At 34.2% G+C, this 13,916-nt stretch overlaps 1 protein-coding gene across 1 annotated transcript; it reads right to left on the bottom strand.

Moving 5' to 3' along the window:
* Positions 1-3,144: 3,144 nt before the first annotated feature.
* Positions 3,145-13,602, bottom strand: LOC125657175 (uncharacterized). Its single transcript, XM_048887830.2, has 2 exons — positions 13,306-13,602; positions 3,145-4,521 (listed from the first exon to the last, which is right to left on the bottom strand). The coding sequence occupies exons 1-2, from the start codon at positions 13,577-13,579 to the stop codon at positions 4,127-4,129; spliced, it is 669 nt and encodes a 222-aa protein (XP_048743787.2). The 5' UTR covers positions 13,580-13,602; the 3' UTR covers positions 3,145-4,126.
* Between the last annotated feature and the right edge of the window lie 314 nt (positions 13,603-13,916).

Genomic DNA, 13,916 nt, shown 5'->3' with positions numbered 1-13,916 from the left:
TTAAAAAAGTTTTTGAGGAACAATCCGCTATTGAAAGAAACAGATGGGATATTACTGTTGATCCTTTAACATGATTTTATTGTAAAATGCTAAACCTGATCTGAAACTGTGATATTCATTGTGATGACTATTGTGGTGTAAATTGTATGTTGATCAATAAAAGATATAAAAAAAAAAAAAAAAAAGAAGAAGAAAAAAAAGAAAAAAGAATTGGGCTGGTGAACCGAAGATATCGAGTTCAAATCCCCTAAAGTCTTTTGTTCATATATGTTGAAATGATTGTTTTGAAAATCATGTTTTTATCCAAATATGTATATTTTTTGCCCTTTTGGCAAATATACCTATTGTATATCATCATATATTTTATAAGTAAATCGATTCGTCGTGATTTGAGAAATTATTTCTGGGTGAAGTGAGCCACCTTAAACGAGAAGTCCACGCAAACGTCAACAGGGCACATATCATTTGGAAATGAAGAAATAACAGATCGTGAAGACGAAGATCAGAATGTATTGACATAATTTTTTAACATGAAGCTTTTAATGGCTAAAATTTCAATGATATAATATATTTCTTCAGAAAGATAACGACTTTTCTAGCGTATCTTTTTTAATAGTTTGAAAGCCTTGTTCCTCGAGATGCTTTCAGAGAACATTATCTCTTGTTTTGTCTTTCTCGGAAGGTTTCTGCCCCTGACGATATGAACTGACCGTATGGTTCTTTTTGTCTTTCTCGGAAGGTTTCTGACTCTGTCGATATGAACTGTGTGATTATTTTGTCTTTCTCGGAAGGTTTCTGACTCTGTCGATATGAACTGTGTGATTGTTTTGTCTTTCTCGGAAGGTTTCTGCCCCTGACGATATGAACTGACCGTATGGTTGTTTTGTCTTTCTCGGAAGGTTTCTCACAATGACGATATGAACTGTGTGGTTGTTTTCTTCATTTTCCTAAAAGTCTTACTCATCCACAGTTTAAATGTTATTGCTGAGAAACATGTACACATATACACATATTACATCCAATAAACTCCCGTAATCTAAACCACTGTCCATTTTGATCTCGCAACATCTCGTCTCGTTGACCCCAGATTAAGAACTTATGTGGATGGTCTCAATATAACCCTAGTCTTGTCATTCTCTACACACTGCAGCTTGCCTTATTGATCGGAAACTTAGGGGCTAAGCCCGTTTTGGGCCCGAACTCTGTAATATCATGAATATAGAAAGGGATCTAACTCTGACCCAGAAAAAAACTACCCACTCGCTTCAAATATCTCTGTTATTTTAAGAACTTAGCTGTGGCTTGAAATTTGGCATGTAAGTAGTTAAAACATTAATATATGCAGGGAGACCGGTAAATTACGCATACCGCACCTAGTTTCTGATGGTTTAGGCATTTAATGCGAATGGGTTTATTTTTTATCTGGGTCAGAGTTAGACCACTTTCTATATTGATGGTTTCACAGAGTTCGGGTCCAAAACGGGTTTTGCCCCTGTGATCAGAAATGAGTATAAGAGCGGGTAACATTAAGTTGCAATAAATGATATTTACAGCAGTCGTGATGTTCATCTGTTACAGTCAAAACATTTGACGTCACAATGTAATGGGCGGACGGAGAAAACATCTAAGCACAGGGGCTATCACGAACATCACGAGTGCTGTATATTTCATTTCTAACGAAACGTAATATCGATCATAGCCAGGGCAAGACGAGAGATGTGACGTCACGGTCGTTCATTTGCCGTCATAATACAAATGAAGAAATAGGGCCATTTTTTTTTTCACTATGAAATTCGATCGTATATCACGATGCAATACGGAACTTTTGGGATGTGCCGGAACGACCGATTATATTTGACATTTACACACCACGGTCACGTGATAATAACCAATTGCAGGGAAAAGTTGACATCGATACAAATGATGTTTAGCTATCGCACGCTCCGTAGACAGCCAAGCGCAGTCCCACTATGATGATACGAGTCACTATTGGTGCCTAGTACCTGGGTGTAAATTAGATGGAGGGAAAAAGGTGCATTTAGACGCGTATCATTGGATGCAACGCGTGAGGTTTTACAGATATCCTCAAGATATTCCCTAGATTTATTTCCCTCGCCAACTCGCATATTTTAATCAAATGCATTTTCCTATAAAATGGTTGTAGTAATTCCTTTCTTTCAAAGATAGCATTTAAATGCAGGAATTTGATAGCAATTGAAGAATTCCACGTTGGTTTACCTAGTTGTTATTGTAATCCGGAAGTGACATGCCCTACAAATGACGTTTAAGGCGCGATAAAAGTCGAGTGGATCCGTATCTCGAAAGTCCCGTATTGCAAATTTTGTTGTTGATGATTTTAATCCGTGAAATCCGGCCACCTGTCTATCCCGACACAAAATTTGTTTCCCGATGTACAGCATCAGACAGGGTTCACTGTATAAATGAGAGCAATGGTTTTGATAAAGAAAACAATAACTTGGTGTGATATTTCAAAACAAAAAAAATGAATAGAGAAATACATATGTAAAAAGTGTGTAACGAATTTCATATTGAGATCGGCATGGCAAGGTTTTTATAATGAAAAGTGGAGTTATTTCAAATTTCGAGTATAATAAAACAAAAAAGGATGGCAGCTGTCTACACCTCCATATACAGGCACCAAGTCGATTTCTAAGTCCCTTAAATATATTTATCAGGGTACGGAACCTCAATTCTGAAGCCGCGGCATGGAATCCGGATTTTCAAGCCGCGACATAGGAACTCCATTTTATGCTGGGACAAGGGGCCTAGCTTTTCAAGCCTCCACACGGGACTTCCGATTTTAAGCCGCGAAAAGGGACCTCGCATTGAAATCTCGTACTTCTCACTTTGAGGGAGCAGACTCTACCTGTTTTTTCGTTTTTAGACGCAATTATCCAAGGTAGGATTGCGAACTGAGCCTGCGAACTTCTGGTCACAACACGAAAATTTTAATCAATGAATCTCCAAAGTCGGGCCATAAAATGTTAAAGAAAATTGAAATTAAAACATCCAGATAACTATTTACCAATACAATAAGTTTTCAAACAGAATTTTGGGTAACTTAATATAGACGTTTATAAGAGCCGGCGTTCTGCTTGAAAACAACAACAAAACAACAACATATCAACCAAATAATGAATTTACAACATTTGAATTAGTGTCCACGATTTGTATCATAAATCACCATCTTGAAATGACGATCTATCAGTATGTACATGTATATTGATATTGACAACATATGGGATAAAAGAGAAACTGTGCAATAGTCCAGATTTAGAACTTTCATCAAAATCCACCATATCTAGGAAATGGATGGCGGGACTTTCGTAATCATGGTATGATTTTGAGGAGTTTATTTAACAGAAATAATACACAATAGGAATTTACAAACTCTTGATTACTGCTTGATTCACTACATCCATAATTTTACAATGATGTTTATAGGAAGAACATGTCTCATTAAATTATTTAAAACTTTTCATAAGTGGTGACTAAATGGGGCGGTCCGTCGGACGAGGCCGCAAAAACCGAGAGCCGGTGTCAAAGCAGGTGTGGCACGATAAAGATCCTCCCTGCTCAGCGACCGTAAGCGCCGACCATAGGCCTAAATTTTGTAGCCCTTAACTTGCAATGGTGACGTCTCCATATTAGTGAAAGATTCTCGAGAGGGACGTTAAACAATATACAACCAACCAACCAGGGATGGAAATTTGATCTACTTCACTTTCATCATTATTTAATATTAAACATTGTTTTTATTTCAATCATTCAAATTTGTTAAATCTCCATTCCTCATACAATAAATACCTTACCTCATTTCTAATTCGACGCAGGTGATGGGACACTTGTAGTTTTCATGTCATGCTACATTTACGTAAGCCGAGATTAAGTTTATTAATTACTGCAATAACCATGACAACTTATAGATAACTACGTTCGCTTTAAACACAACATTTGTCATATCAAAAATAAAAACCTTGTTACGATTTAGGATAAACAGTGACGATAACGAACAGGGATGAATCTCACAAACCCCACAAAGAATACAAAATCAAAAGAGAGAGGCAATCACGGAGCTCTGGGTCGGATATCATACGATACGTCTTTATTCCAACAACAGTCCCGAAAAGGATGACCTCCCCTGTTGGTTGCTTCTGATCTTTCCTTTCCCCGAAAGGGTGCGCACAAAAACACTGTCGCCTGCGTCCACCCTAACAAGAGCGTTCCCCGTCACGGTGTTCCAACCACAGTACGCGAACGTGCTGCCCACGACCTTTTTGTTGACCAGTAGTTCACATGTGTATGCTTCATTGCATTCTACCCGCGTCACCCAGGTGAAGGAATACAAACCAGCTATTGGAACGGTGAAAATGCCCGTATGTTTGTTGTATGAGCCGTCCTTAAAGTTTGTCTTCACCTCGTCGTATACAATGGTGACGCCGCCACCAGGATTATTCAGATCGTGTGAAATATAGGCATAAAATCCATTCCTTGCTTTGTCTGAAATTGTAATTATAATCTCTGTATTATCAATAAACGTCTGTATAAATATAAGCACTATGTATGCTTTTGTTAAGTTGCAATAGATGTTATGCAGAAGGATTTTAAAAGAAAATAAAAAATTCTCCATAAAACTTAAAAACATGACTTAACAGCTTGTATTATATACATGGGACATGTTTATGATTCCTAATGATTTAGCTTAACACATATAATCTACGTGTGTGTCATTACTATCAACATTCCTAGTGATTAAAGTTAACATATGTAATCCATGTCATTACTATCAACATTCCTAGTGATTTAGATTAACATATGTAATATATGTCATTCTATCAACATTCCTAGTGATTTAGATTAGCATGGGTGACAGGTCATTACTATAAACATTCCTAGTGATTTAGATTAACATATGTAGTATATGTCAATACTATCAACATTCCTAGTGATTTAGATTAACATGGGTGACATGTCCTTACTATCAACATTCGTAGTGATTTAGATTAACATGGCTGGCATGTCATTACTATCAATACTCCTAGTGATTTAGATTTACATATGTAATATATGTCATTGCTATCAACATTCCTAATGATTTAGATTAAAATGGGTGCCATGTCATTGCTATCAACATTCCTAGTGATTTAGATTAACATATGTAATATTTGTCATTACTATTAACATTCCTAGTGATTTAGATTAACATGGGTGACATGTCCTTACTATCAACATTCCTAGTGATTTAGATTAACATGGGTGACATGTCCTTACTATCAACATTCCTAGTGATTTAGATTAACATGGGTGCCATGTCAATACTATCAACATTCCTAGTGATTTAGATTTACATATGTAATCCATGTCATTACTATCAACATTCCTAGTGATTTAGATTAACATATGTAGTATATGTCATTACTATCAACATTCCTAGTTATTTAGATTAACATCGGTGACATGTCCTTACTATCAACATTCCTAGTGATTTAGATTAACATGGCTGGCATGTCATTACTATCAATACTCCTAGTGATTTAGATTAACATGGCTGATATGTCATTACTATCAATACTCCTAGTGATTTAGAGTTACAGATGTAATATATGTCATTGCTATCAACATTCCTAGTGATTTAGATTAACATATGTAATATATGTCATTACTATCAACATTCCTAGTGATTCAGATTAACATGGGTGACATGTCATTACTATCAACATTCCTAGTGATTTAGATTAGCATGGGTGACATGTCATTACTATCAACGTTCCTAGTGATTTAGATTAACATGGCTGACATGTCATTACTATCAACATTCCTAGCGATTTAGATTTACATATGTAATCCATGGCATTACTATCAACATTCCTAGTGATTTAGATTAACATATGTAGTATATGTCATTACTATCAACATTCCTAGTTATTTAGATTAACATCGGTGACATGTCCTTACTATCAACGTTCCTAGTGATTTAGATTAACATGGGTGACATGTCCTTACTATCAACATTCCTAGTGATTTAGATTAACATGGGTGACATGTCATTACTATCAACATTCCTAGTGATTTATATTAGCATGGGTGACATGTCATTACTATCAACATTCCTAGTGATTTATATTAGCATGGGTGACATGTCATTGCTATCAACATTCCTAGTGATTTAGATTTACATGGGTGACATGTCATTACTATCAACATTCCTAGTGATTTATATTAGCATGGGTGACATGGCCTTACTATCAACATTCCTAGTGATTTAGATTTACATGGGTGACAGGGGTTACAAAGAAGCTACTGATGGTTGTCTGTTTCCGAGATTTCTCGGTATGTATATAGATTCCTCTGGGTATAAATCCGTTAAAATATGTGAGTTTACTTGTGAAGATAAGTATGGGGGAAAAACCTGGAAGTTCCATTTCGGTGGCTTTTGGCTGATTTTGATGGTAGAATTGGTGTATAAACATGTATATATATATATATATATATATATATATATATATATATATATATATATATATATTTATATATAGTAATGCGCTGTAAATTCTTTAATATTTTTCTCTGGGTATAGATTTGTCTCTGAGTATAGATTTATCTCTGTATAATTCCAATGTTATTTATTACAATTGTTTTGATTCGACAAAGATAAATCTAAACGAGAATTTACACATCAATAAATCCAAAAACGCTATGTATACATACAACATAGTGCGGGGAAAGTATTCAAATTATTGAAGTTGATGATGCAGGGAACGAATTGGAATTATAAGAATCAAACATTCTTTTTGAAGAATTTATCGATGTGTAAACTCTGGACATTTTACTCACAAACTTAACATAAAAGTGCTTCGCACTTTTATTCAGTTTGTGAGTAAAATGTCCAGAGTTTACACATCGATAAATTCTTCAAAAAAAAATGTTTAATCCTATAATATAGATTTACTCTGTATATAGATTTTCTCTGTATATAAATTTTGTCTGTATATAAATTTCTCTCTTTATATAGATTTTCTTTGTATATAGATTTCTCTGTATATATATTTTCTTTGTATATAGATTTTTTCTAGGTATAGATTTTCTCTGTATATTGATTTTTTCTGTATATAGATATCTCGGTATGTATATAGATTTCTCTGGGTATAGATTTCTCTTTGTAGATAGATTTCTCTGTATGTACATAAATTTTCTCTGTATATAGATTTAGTCTGTATATAGATTTTCTCTGTATATAGATTTTCTTTGTATATCGATGTTTTCTGAGTATAGATTTTCTCTGTTTATAGATTTTCTCTCTGTATATAGATTTTCTTTGTATATAGATTTTGTCTGTATATATATTTTCTTTGTATATGGATTTTTTCTAGGTACATATTTTCTCTGTATATAGAGTTTTTCTGTATATAGATTTCTCGGTATGTATATAGATTTCTCTGGGTATAGATTTCTCTCTGAAAATATATTTCTCTGTATATAAATTTCTCTCTGTATATAGATTTCTCTGTATGTATTTAGATTTCTCTGGGTATAGACTTGTCTCTGTAAATATATTTTCTCTGTATATAGATTTCTCTCTAGGTATTTAGATTTCTCTGGGTATAGATTTTTCTATTTATATAGAATTCTCTCTGTGTATAGATTTTCTCTGTATATAGATTTTCTCTGTATATAGATTTTCTTTGTACATCGATGTTTTCTGAGTATAGATTTTCTCTGTATATAGATTTTCTCTGTATATAGATTTCTCGGTATGTATATAGATTTCTCTGGGTATAGATTTCTCTCTGTAGATAGATTTCTCTGTAGATAGATCTCTCTGTAGATAGATTTCTCTGTATATAAATTTCTCTCTGTATATATATATTCTCTGTATATAGATTTCTCTGTATGTATTTAGATTTCTCTTGGTATAGATTTCTTTCTGTAGAAAGATTTTTCTGGGTATAGATTTCTCTCTGTATATAGATTTTCTCTGTAGATAGATTTATCTGTATGTATATATAGATTTCTCTCTGTAGATAGATTTCTCTGGGTTTAGATCTTTAGATATACGATAGCCAGTAAGGTCACACTCAGTGCGATCTGATGGTGTATGTCTTTCTTTAATTAAGCCCCAATTATATATTTTCTAAGTACCTGTTGAATCGGCGAGGCTTTAATTAGCTGTTTAACACTTTTATTCAAATATTCCATGCAAACATTTTTTTCTTTTAAAACTACTTATGGACAAACAGATTTCTTTCTTTGACCTAACTGTATTTCAAAGATAATTCTGAAGTCGACATATTTTGTTTGTTAAAATCTGCACTTAATGAATTTTTTCTGTTAAAATTGCAAAATGCTACTTCTGGACAAATGATCTTTTTCTCTGACTTCACTGTACTTGAAAGATAAATATGTGGTGGAAATATTTTGTTTGTTGAAGCCCGCACTCGATGTCTATTGAAAGGAAGACTGTGTGTGCAGAAAATCTTTAATCTATTCAAGAAAATGGAGGGAAGGGTCATCTCTATGATACGTGTGTATAAGGACAGGGTGTTGCTAAAACGCGGAACGGAAAACGATACGGAAGACGGAATTTAAGAATTAGAAAGACAACGCCAAACAATTCGGGGGAAATAATTCATTTTGATTACAATCAACAATTTGGGAATTGTTTACAAGCTATAAAACAAATTTATCTTAAAATTTTGCATCATAAATTGATTAATGAAGCGAATTAAGTTAAACGTTTCTATAAGAATTTAAAAAGCGTTTTACAAGAATTTTGAAATATCGGCATTGAGAGGTGTTAGCGAGCAGTGACACCTTTGGGTAAAGAATGAAAATAACATGTGGTATACATATACCGCCCCCCCCCCCCCCCCCCGTGGCAAAACGTCATGAACGTACATGTACATGTATTTACACATAATACCGTGTATGTGTTTGTACAGGGAGTGCAGTATGTAAAAAACAACAATAATTCATGATCTTATTAAGTCAACAAGTTAAACATCATGTGTTTGATTTATTATTTTTTAACTAACAGAGACTTAGTGACCACAGCACTCCAATCCTAAATAGAGAGGACTTCTAGCAGCAGTTCATGTCTAATCTAAATACTTACATATCTTAACATTTAGATTATCAATGAGATGACCTTTAATTCCATTCAAGAATAAATTCTGTGTTAGCATTTTAGCTATTTCACATATTATGACATAAATATGTCGATTCCTCTTACTATGTTTTATAACCTTCAACCTAATTTACATTGACTGTTTCAATCTTTCTTTCGCTCTGTATGAGTATCTCTTCAGTTTCAACATTAATCCGAAGGGTATCGGTAACTGTGCGGACTTTCACATACAATCATCCCAAATGAGGCAAACCTTTTTTCCACACCGAACTCGTTTGCTTTAAAATTTTATATAATACATAAATGTATATTGTACCAGGTGTAGAACTAAATTCAAACTCAGTTACATGTAGCTTAAACATATCTAGTTCGATTAAAGGCACTTTCGATTTAAAATGGCTATATTTGGGGGAAAATGTTCAAAAAATTATTTCATCTTTAACAATATTGGTATTTGGGGGGGATGGGTGGTTGAGGGTGTTACGTTTTATTCATTGGGTAGACTCATGAAATCATTTCTTAAGGTAGCAGCCAGAATAATATAAAAGAATTTGAAAGGGAGTGTGTGTTGCAAAGTGACAAAGCCGGGGAAAAGGATGGCACCAATAAGTCCTTGCTTAATATTTTTATGAAAACTTACCATGTCAAATATTAAGCAAGCGCCTGTTGGTACATTCATCCACAAAAGTTACACCGTATCCTTTACAAGATCCGCTCTTAGATAAAACTATTGGGTCTGTACACAAGATCTGCCCCTAGACAAAGCTATTGGGTCTGTAATCTTGTAGATGAAAGGTGACGACAACGAACAGTAACCAATCCCACAACCCCCATAAGCAATACAAAATACATAGTGCAGCAAACACGGACCCCTGGACACACCAGAGGTGGGATCAGGTGCCTAGGAGGAGTAAGTATCCCCTGTCCACGGGTCACACCCGCCGTGAGCCCTATATCCCGATACACACAGTAAATGCGTCCACTAGATGTTGTAGAGATCCTAGTGAAGACAAACAATAGGTGTGTAGCTATATAGTATAGATACAACTACTAGATGTTGTAGAGATCCTAGTGAAGACAAACAATAGGTGTGTAGCTATATAGTATATATACAACTACTAGATGTTGTAGAGATCCTAGTGAACACAAACAATAGGTGTGTAGCTATATAGTATAGATACAACTACTAGATGTTATAAAGATCCTAGTGAAGACAAACAATAGGTGTGTAAATAGATACAACTACTAGATGTTATAGAGATCCTAGTGAAGACAAACAATAGGTGTGTAGCTATATAGTATAGATACAACTACTAGATGTTGTAGAGATCCTAGTGAACACAAACAATAGGTGTGTAGCTATCTAGTATAGATACAACTACTAGATGTTGTAGAGATCCTAGTGAAGACAAACACTAGGTGTGTAAATATATAGTTATAAGTACAACTACTAGATGTTATAGAGATCCTAGTGAACACAAACAATAGGTGTGTAACTGGATACAACTACTAGATGTTATAGAGATTCTAGTGAAGACAAACAATAGGTGTGTAGCTATATAGCTATAAGTACAACTACTAGATGTTATAGAGATCTTAATGAAGACAAACAATAGGTGTGTAAATAGATACAACTACTAGATGTTATAGAGTTCGTAGTGAAGACAAGCAATAGATGTGTAACTATATAGCATAGATAGAACTACTAGATGTTATAGAGATCCTAATGAAGACAAACAATAGGTGTGTAACTGGATACAACTACTAGATGTTATAGAGATCTTAGTGAAGACAGACAATAGGTGTGTAACCAGTAGCTGATTTAAGGGGGGAGCAGCTCTAGAGTGAGCCTTCTCCCCGGTAATCTCGCTCTAGAGTGAGCCCCCCCCCCCCCCCCCCCCAGCAGATTTGCTGTAGAATAAACCTTACCCCCAGGGGGAAGACTCACTCTAGAGCCATAACACCCTCTTGAAGTCTTGCTGTAGAGGGACACCCCCGCTTCCATCCCCTCCTATGCAAACTACATCTGTATTATATGAAATAAATTTTAGTTTATCGGGGCAGGGAATTACTTACCTACATACCTCTCTACCTACCTATCTACTTTTTAAAAAAAATGTTTTATATTTGTATTTTCAACACATTTATACATACAAACATTCAAACTGTAATCTACACTTGCTCATTCACACTTGCAATTACTCTGTGCACCTTCTGTATCAATAATAACAGTGAATTGTATACAATGTTCATGATATATACATGTATAATATATACATACACACACATAAATATATATACATACATAAACATACATATATACACATTTAAAAATAAAGGCAATTATTTTATTTTTCATATAAATGTTTTATGATTTTCAACAAACTACTTGTCCATTATATTATCATACAATGGCCATGTACCAAGCGTTTTGGATTTGGTATGAAATATATTTTGACAATATTTTTCTAAATTTCTATAGTATTTAAACAAATCAATTGCATCTGACAATTTGGGTTTTGAGCCCTGTGATCTGAAGTAATAAATGTGCTTTTTGTGCGAACAAAAGAAGAAAATTTTCCAAACAACTTCCATTAATATTGCCAAGTAACACACTTCTTTTTGTGATTTTATAACCTTTTACAAATGCATTGTACCATTTCACAAAATCTCTCCAGAAGGCAGATACATACACACAGTCATAAAAATATGAGTGACTGTTTCTCTTTCACTTTTGCAAAATGAACACAAGTCATTATCTAGAAGTTTAAGTTTGCGACGGAAAGAGTTTGTAGCAATATAACACATAAGAATACGGTATTGAAGATAAATTAATTTTGTTTCTTTTGTGAATAATGATGCATTCATATAATGAAATTCCCAACATTTTTCTGAAATAGTTTCACTGATATAAGTTTCACACTTCTCTCTTTTGAGTTGTGGTGCTATGAACTCCTTTTCCTTCAAAACTTAATATAAAAATTTAACATAAAAACTAGAGTTCATTTTCTGTACAATACACTGATTTGGACTCAACAATCCATGATGTACTTTGGATTGTTTTTAAAATCAACAATTTGTCTTTTAATTTCAATCCCAAGGTGTAATAACTTGCATTCCCAAAGAAGAAAAAGATAGACGCTATATAAAAAAAGTGGCGACCAATATCATTATTAAATGTTGATTACAAAATTGGTTCTAGTGCCATAGCAAACCGTTTAAAGAAAGTACTAAAAAGTATCATAAGTGACTCTCAGAAGGGTTTTATAAAGGGACGGTTTATTGGTGAAAACACTCGTTTTTTGTATGATTTGATTGACTATCTAAAAAACCAAAATTAGCCAGGATTGTTATTATTATTAGATTTTGAAAAAGCATTTGATTCATTGGAATGGGATTTTATTGTAAAGGCACTCAGGTCCTTCAATTTTGGGGAATCTATTGTAAAATGGTTTCTTACTCTATACACATCTAGTACCAGTTGTATAATTAACAATGGTTTCCATTCTTCAGTCTTGAACGAGGCTGTAGACAAGGAGATCCATTGACACCATATATATTTATTATTACAGTAGAATTGTTGGCAAAAGCACTTCAAGAAAATCGAAATATTAAGGGTGTAACTGTGGCTGGAAAAGAAAACAAATTAGGCCAGTATGCGGACGACTCTTTATTAACGTTATATGGCACTGAACATCTATGAGAGTTGTTAATATGTTTAGAATGATTTCTGGGCTACGTTTAAATATTTCAAAATCACAAGCTATATTTGGTTGGGGAGCAAATCAGGTTCGACGGAAACTTTGTGTAATGATCTGAAAATGAAATGGGGAAATAGTAATTTTAAGCTCCTCGGAATAGTATTTACAAAAAATCTGGAAGACATGACTTTATGTAATTATCAATCTAAAATCAATGCCATTAAAAAATTGCTAGGTTTGTGGACTAAACGGGATTTAACTCCAATAGGTAAAATCACAATTATCAAAACTTTAGCACTCCCAAAGCTTATACACTTATTTTCAGCATTGCCTGGAAGAGTTGAATAAAATGTTTTTAAAATTCATTTGGGGATACAAGGTAGAAAAGTTGAAAAGAAATACAATTGCGGATAATTATGATGAAGGGGGACTAAATATGGTACATTTTATGTGACTTACTTTCTGTTTTGCTTGCGCCTTCCAAATCGGAGACTCGTTCCGTAAGAGTCTTTAACTTTTTTTCTATCTCAAACCGCAGCATAATTTCTTTATAGAGCTGATCCAGAGAATCTTTTACAAGTTCATTTGGGGAGCCTTTCTCAGACAGCACACCCTCTATGGAGGCGTGCTTGATTGTTACAGATTTCCCCTCGATGCCAATAAAAACCAGTAAAAATAAACAGACAATGTATAATAATGCTTCTCTCATCATGTTTTGTTGAGGTTGATACATTTCACAACTCGTCACAGCAGATAACGTGGATGAAAAAAAAAAATCAAATAGCAATAAATTTAAATTTTGTTCGATGCGTTTATTTCCCGGGGCTTCCAGCGTCCTGTATGTGTTGCCTAGCTGTAGGAACAAAATTGGAGCAACAGATTGCAGCATGATAAATTCGGGAAGAAATTAAAACAATCAATCGTTATGACTGATCATCCCAGGCGACTCCAGTTTAGGAGACTAATGGCGACAGGCAGAAGATGCCACGGGCTGGATTGCCGACAATAGATGGAGTGAATGACCTAGTTGTGAGGCAAATGTTCACAGAGGACAAGCTTTTTTTCTAGCA

This window comes from Ostrea edulis, chromosome 7 (assembly GCF_947568905.1).
Source record: "Ostrea edulis chromosome 7, xbOstEdul1.1, whole genome shotgun sequence".
Taxonomy (NCBI): Eukaryota; Metazoa; Mollusca; class Bivalvia; order Ostreida; family Ostreidae; genus Ostrea; species Ostrea edulis.
This window is presented reverse-complemented; position numbering and strand designations above follow the sequence as displayed.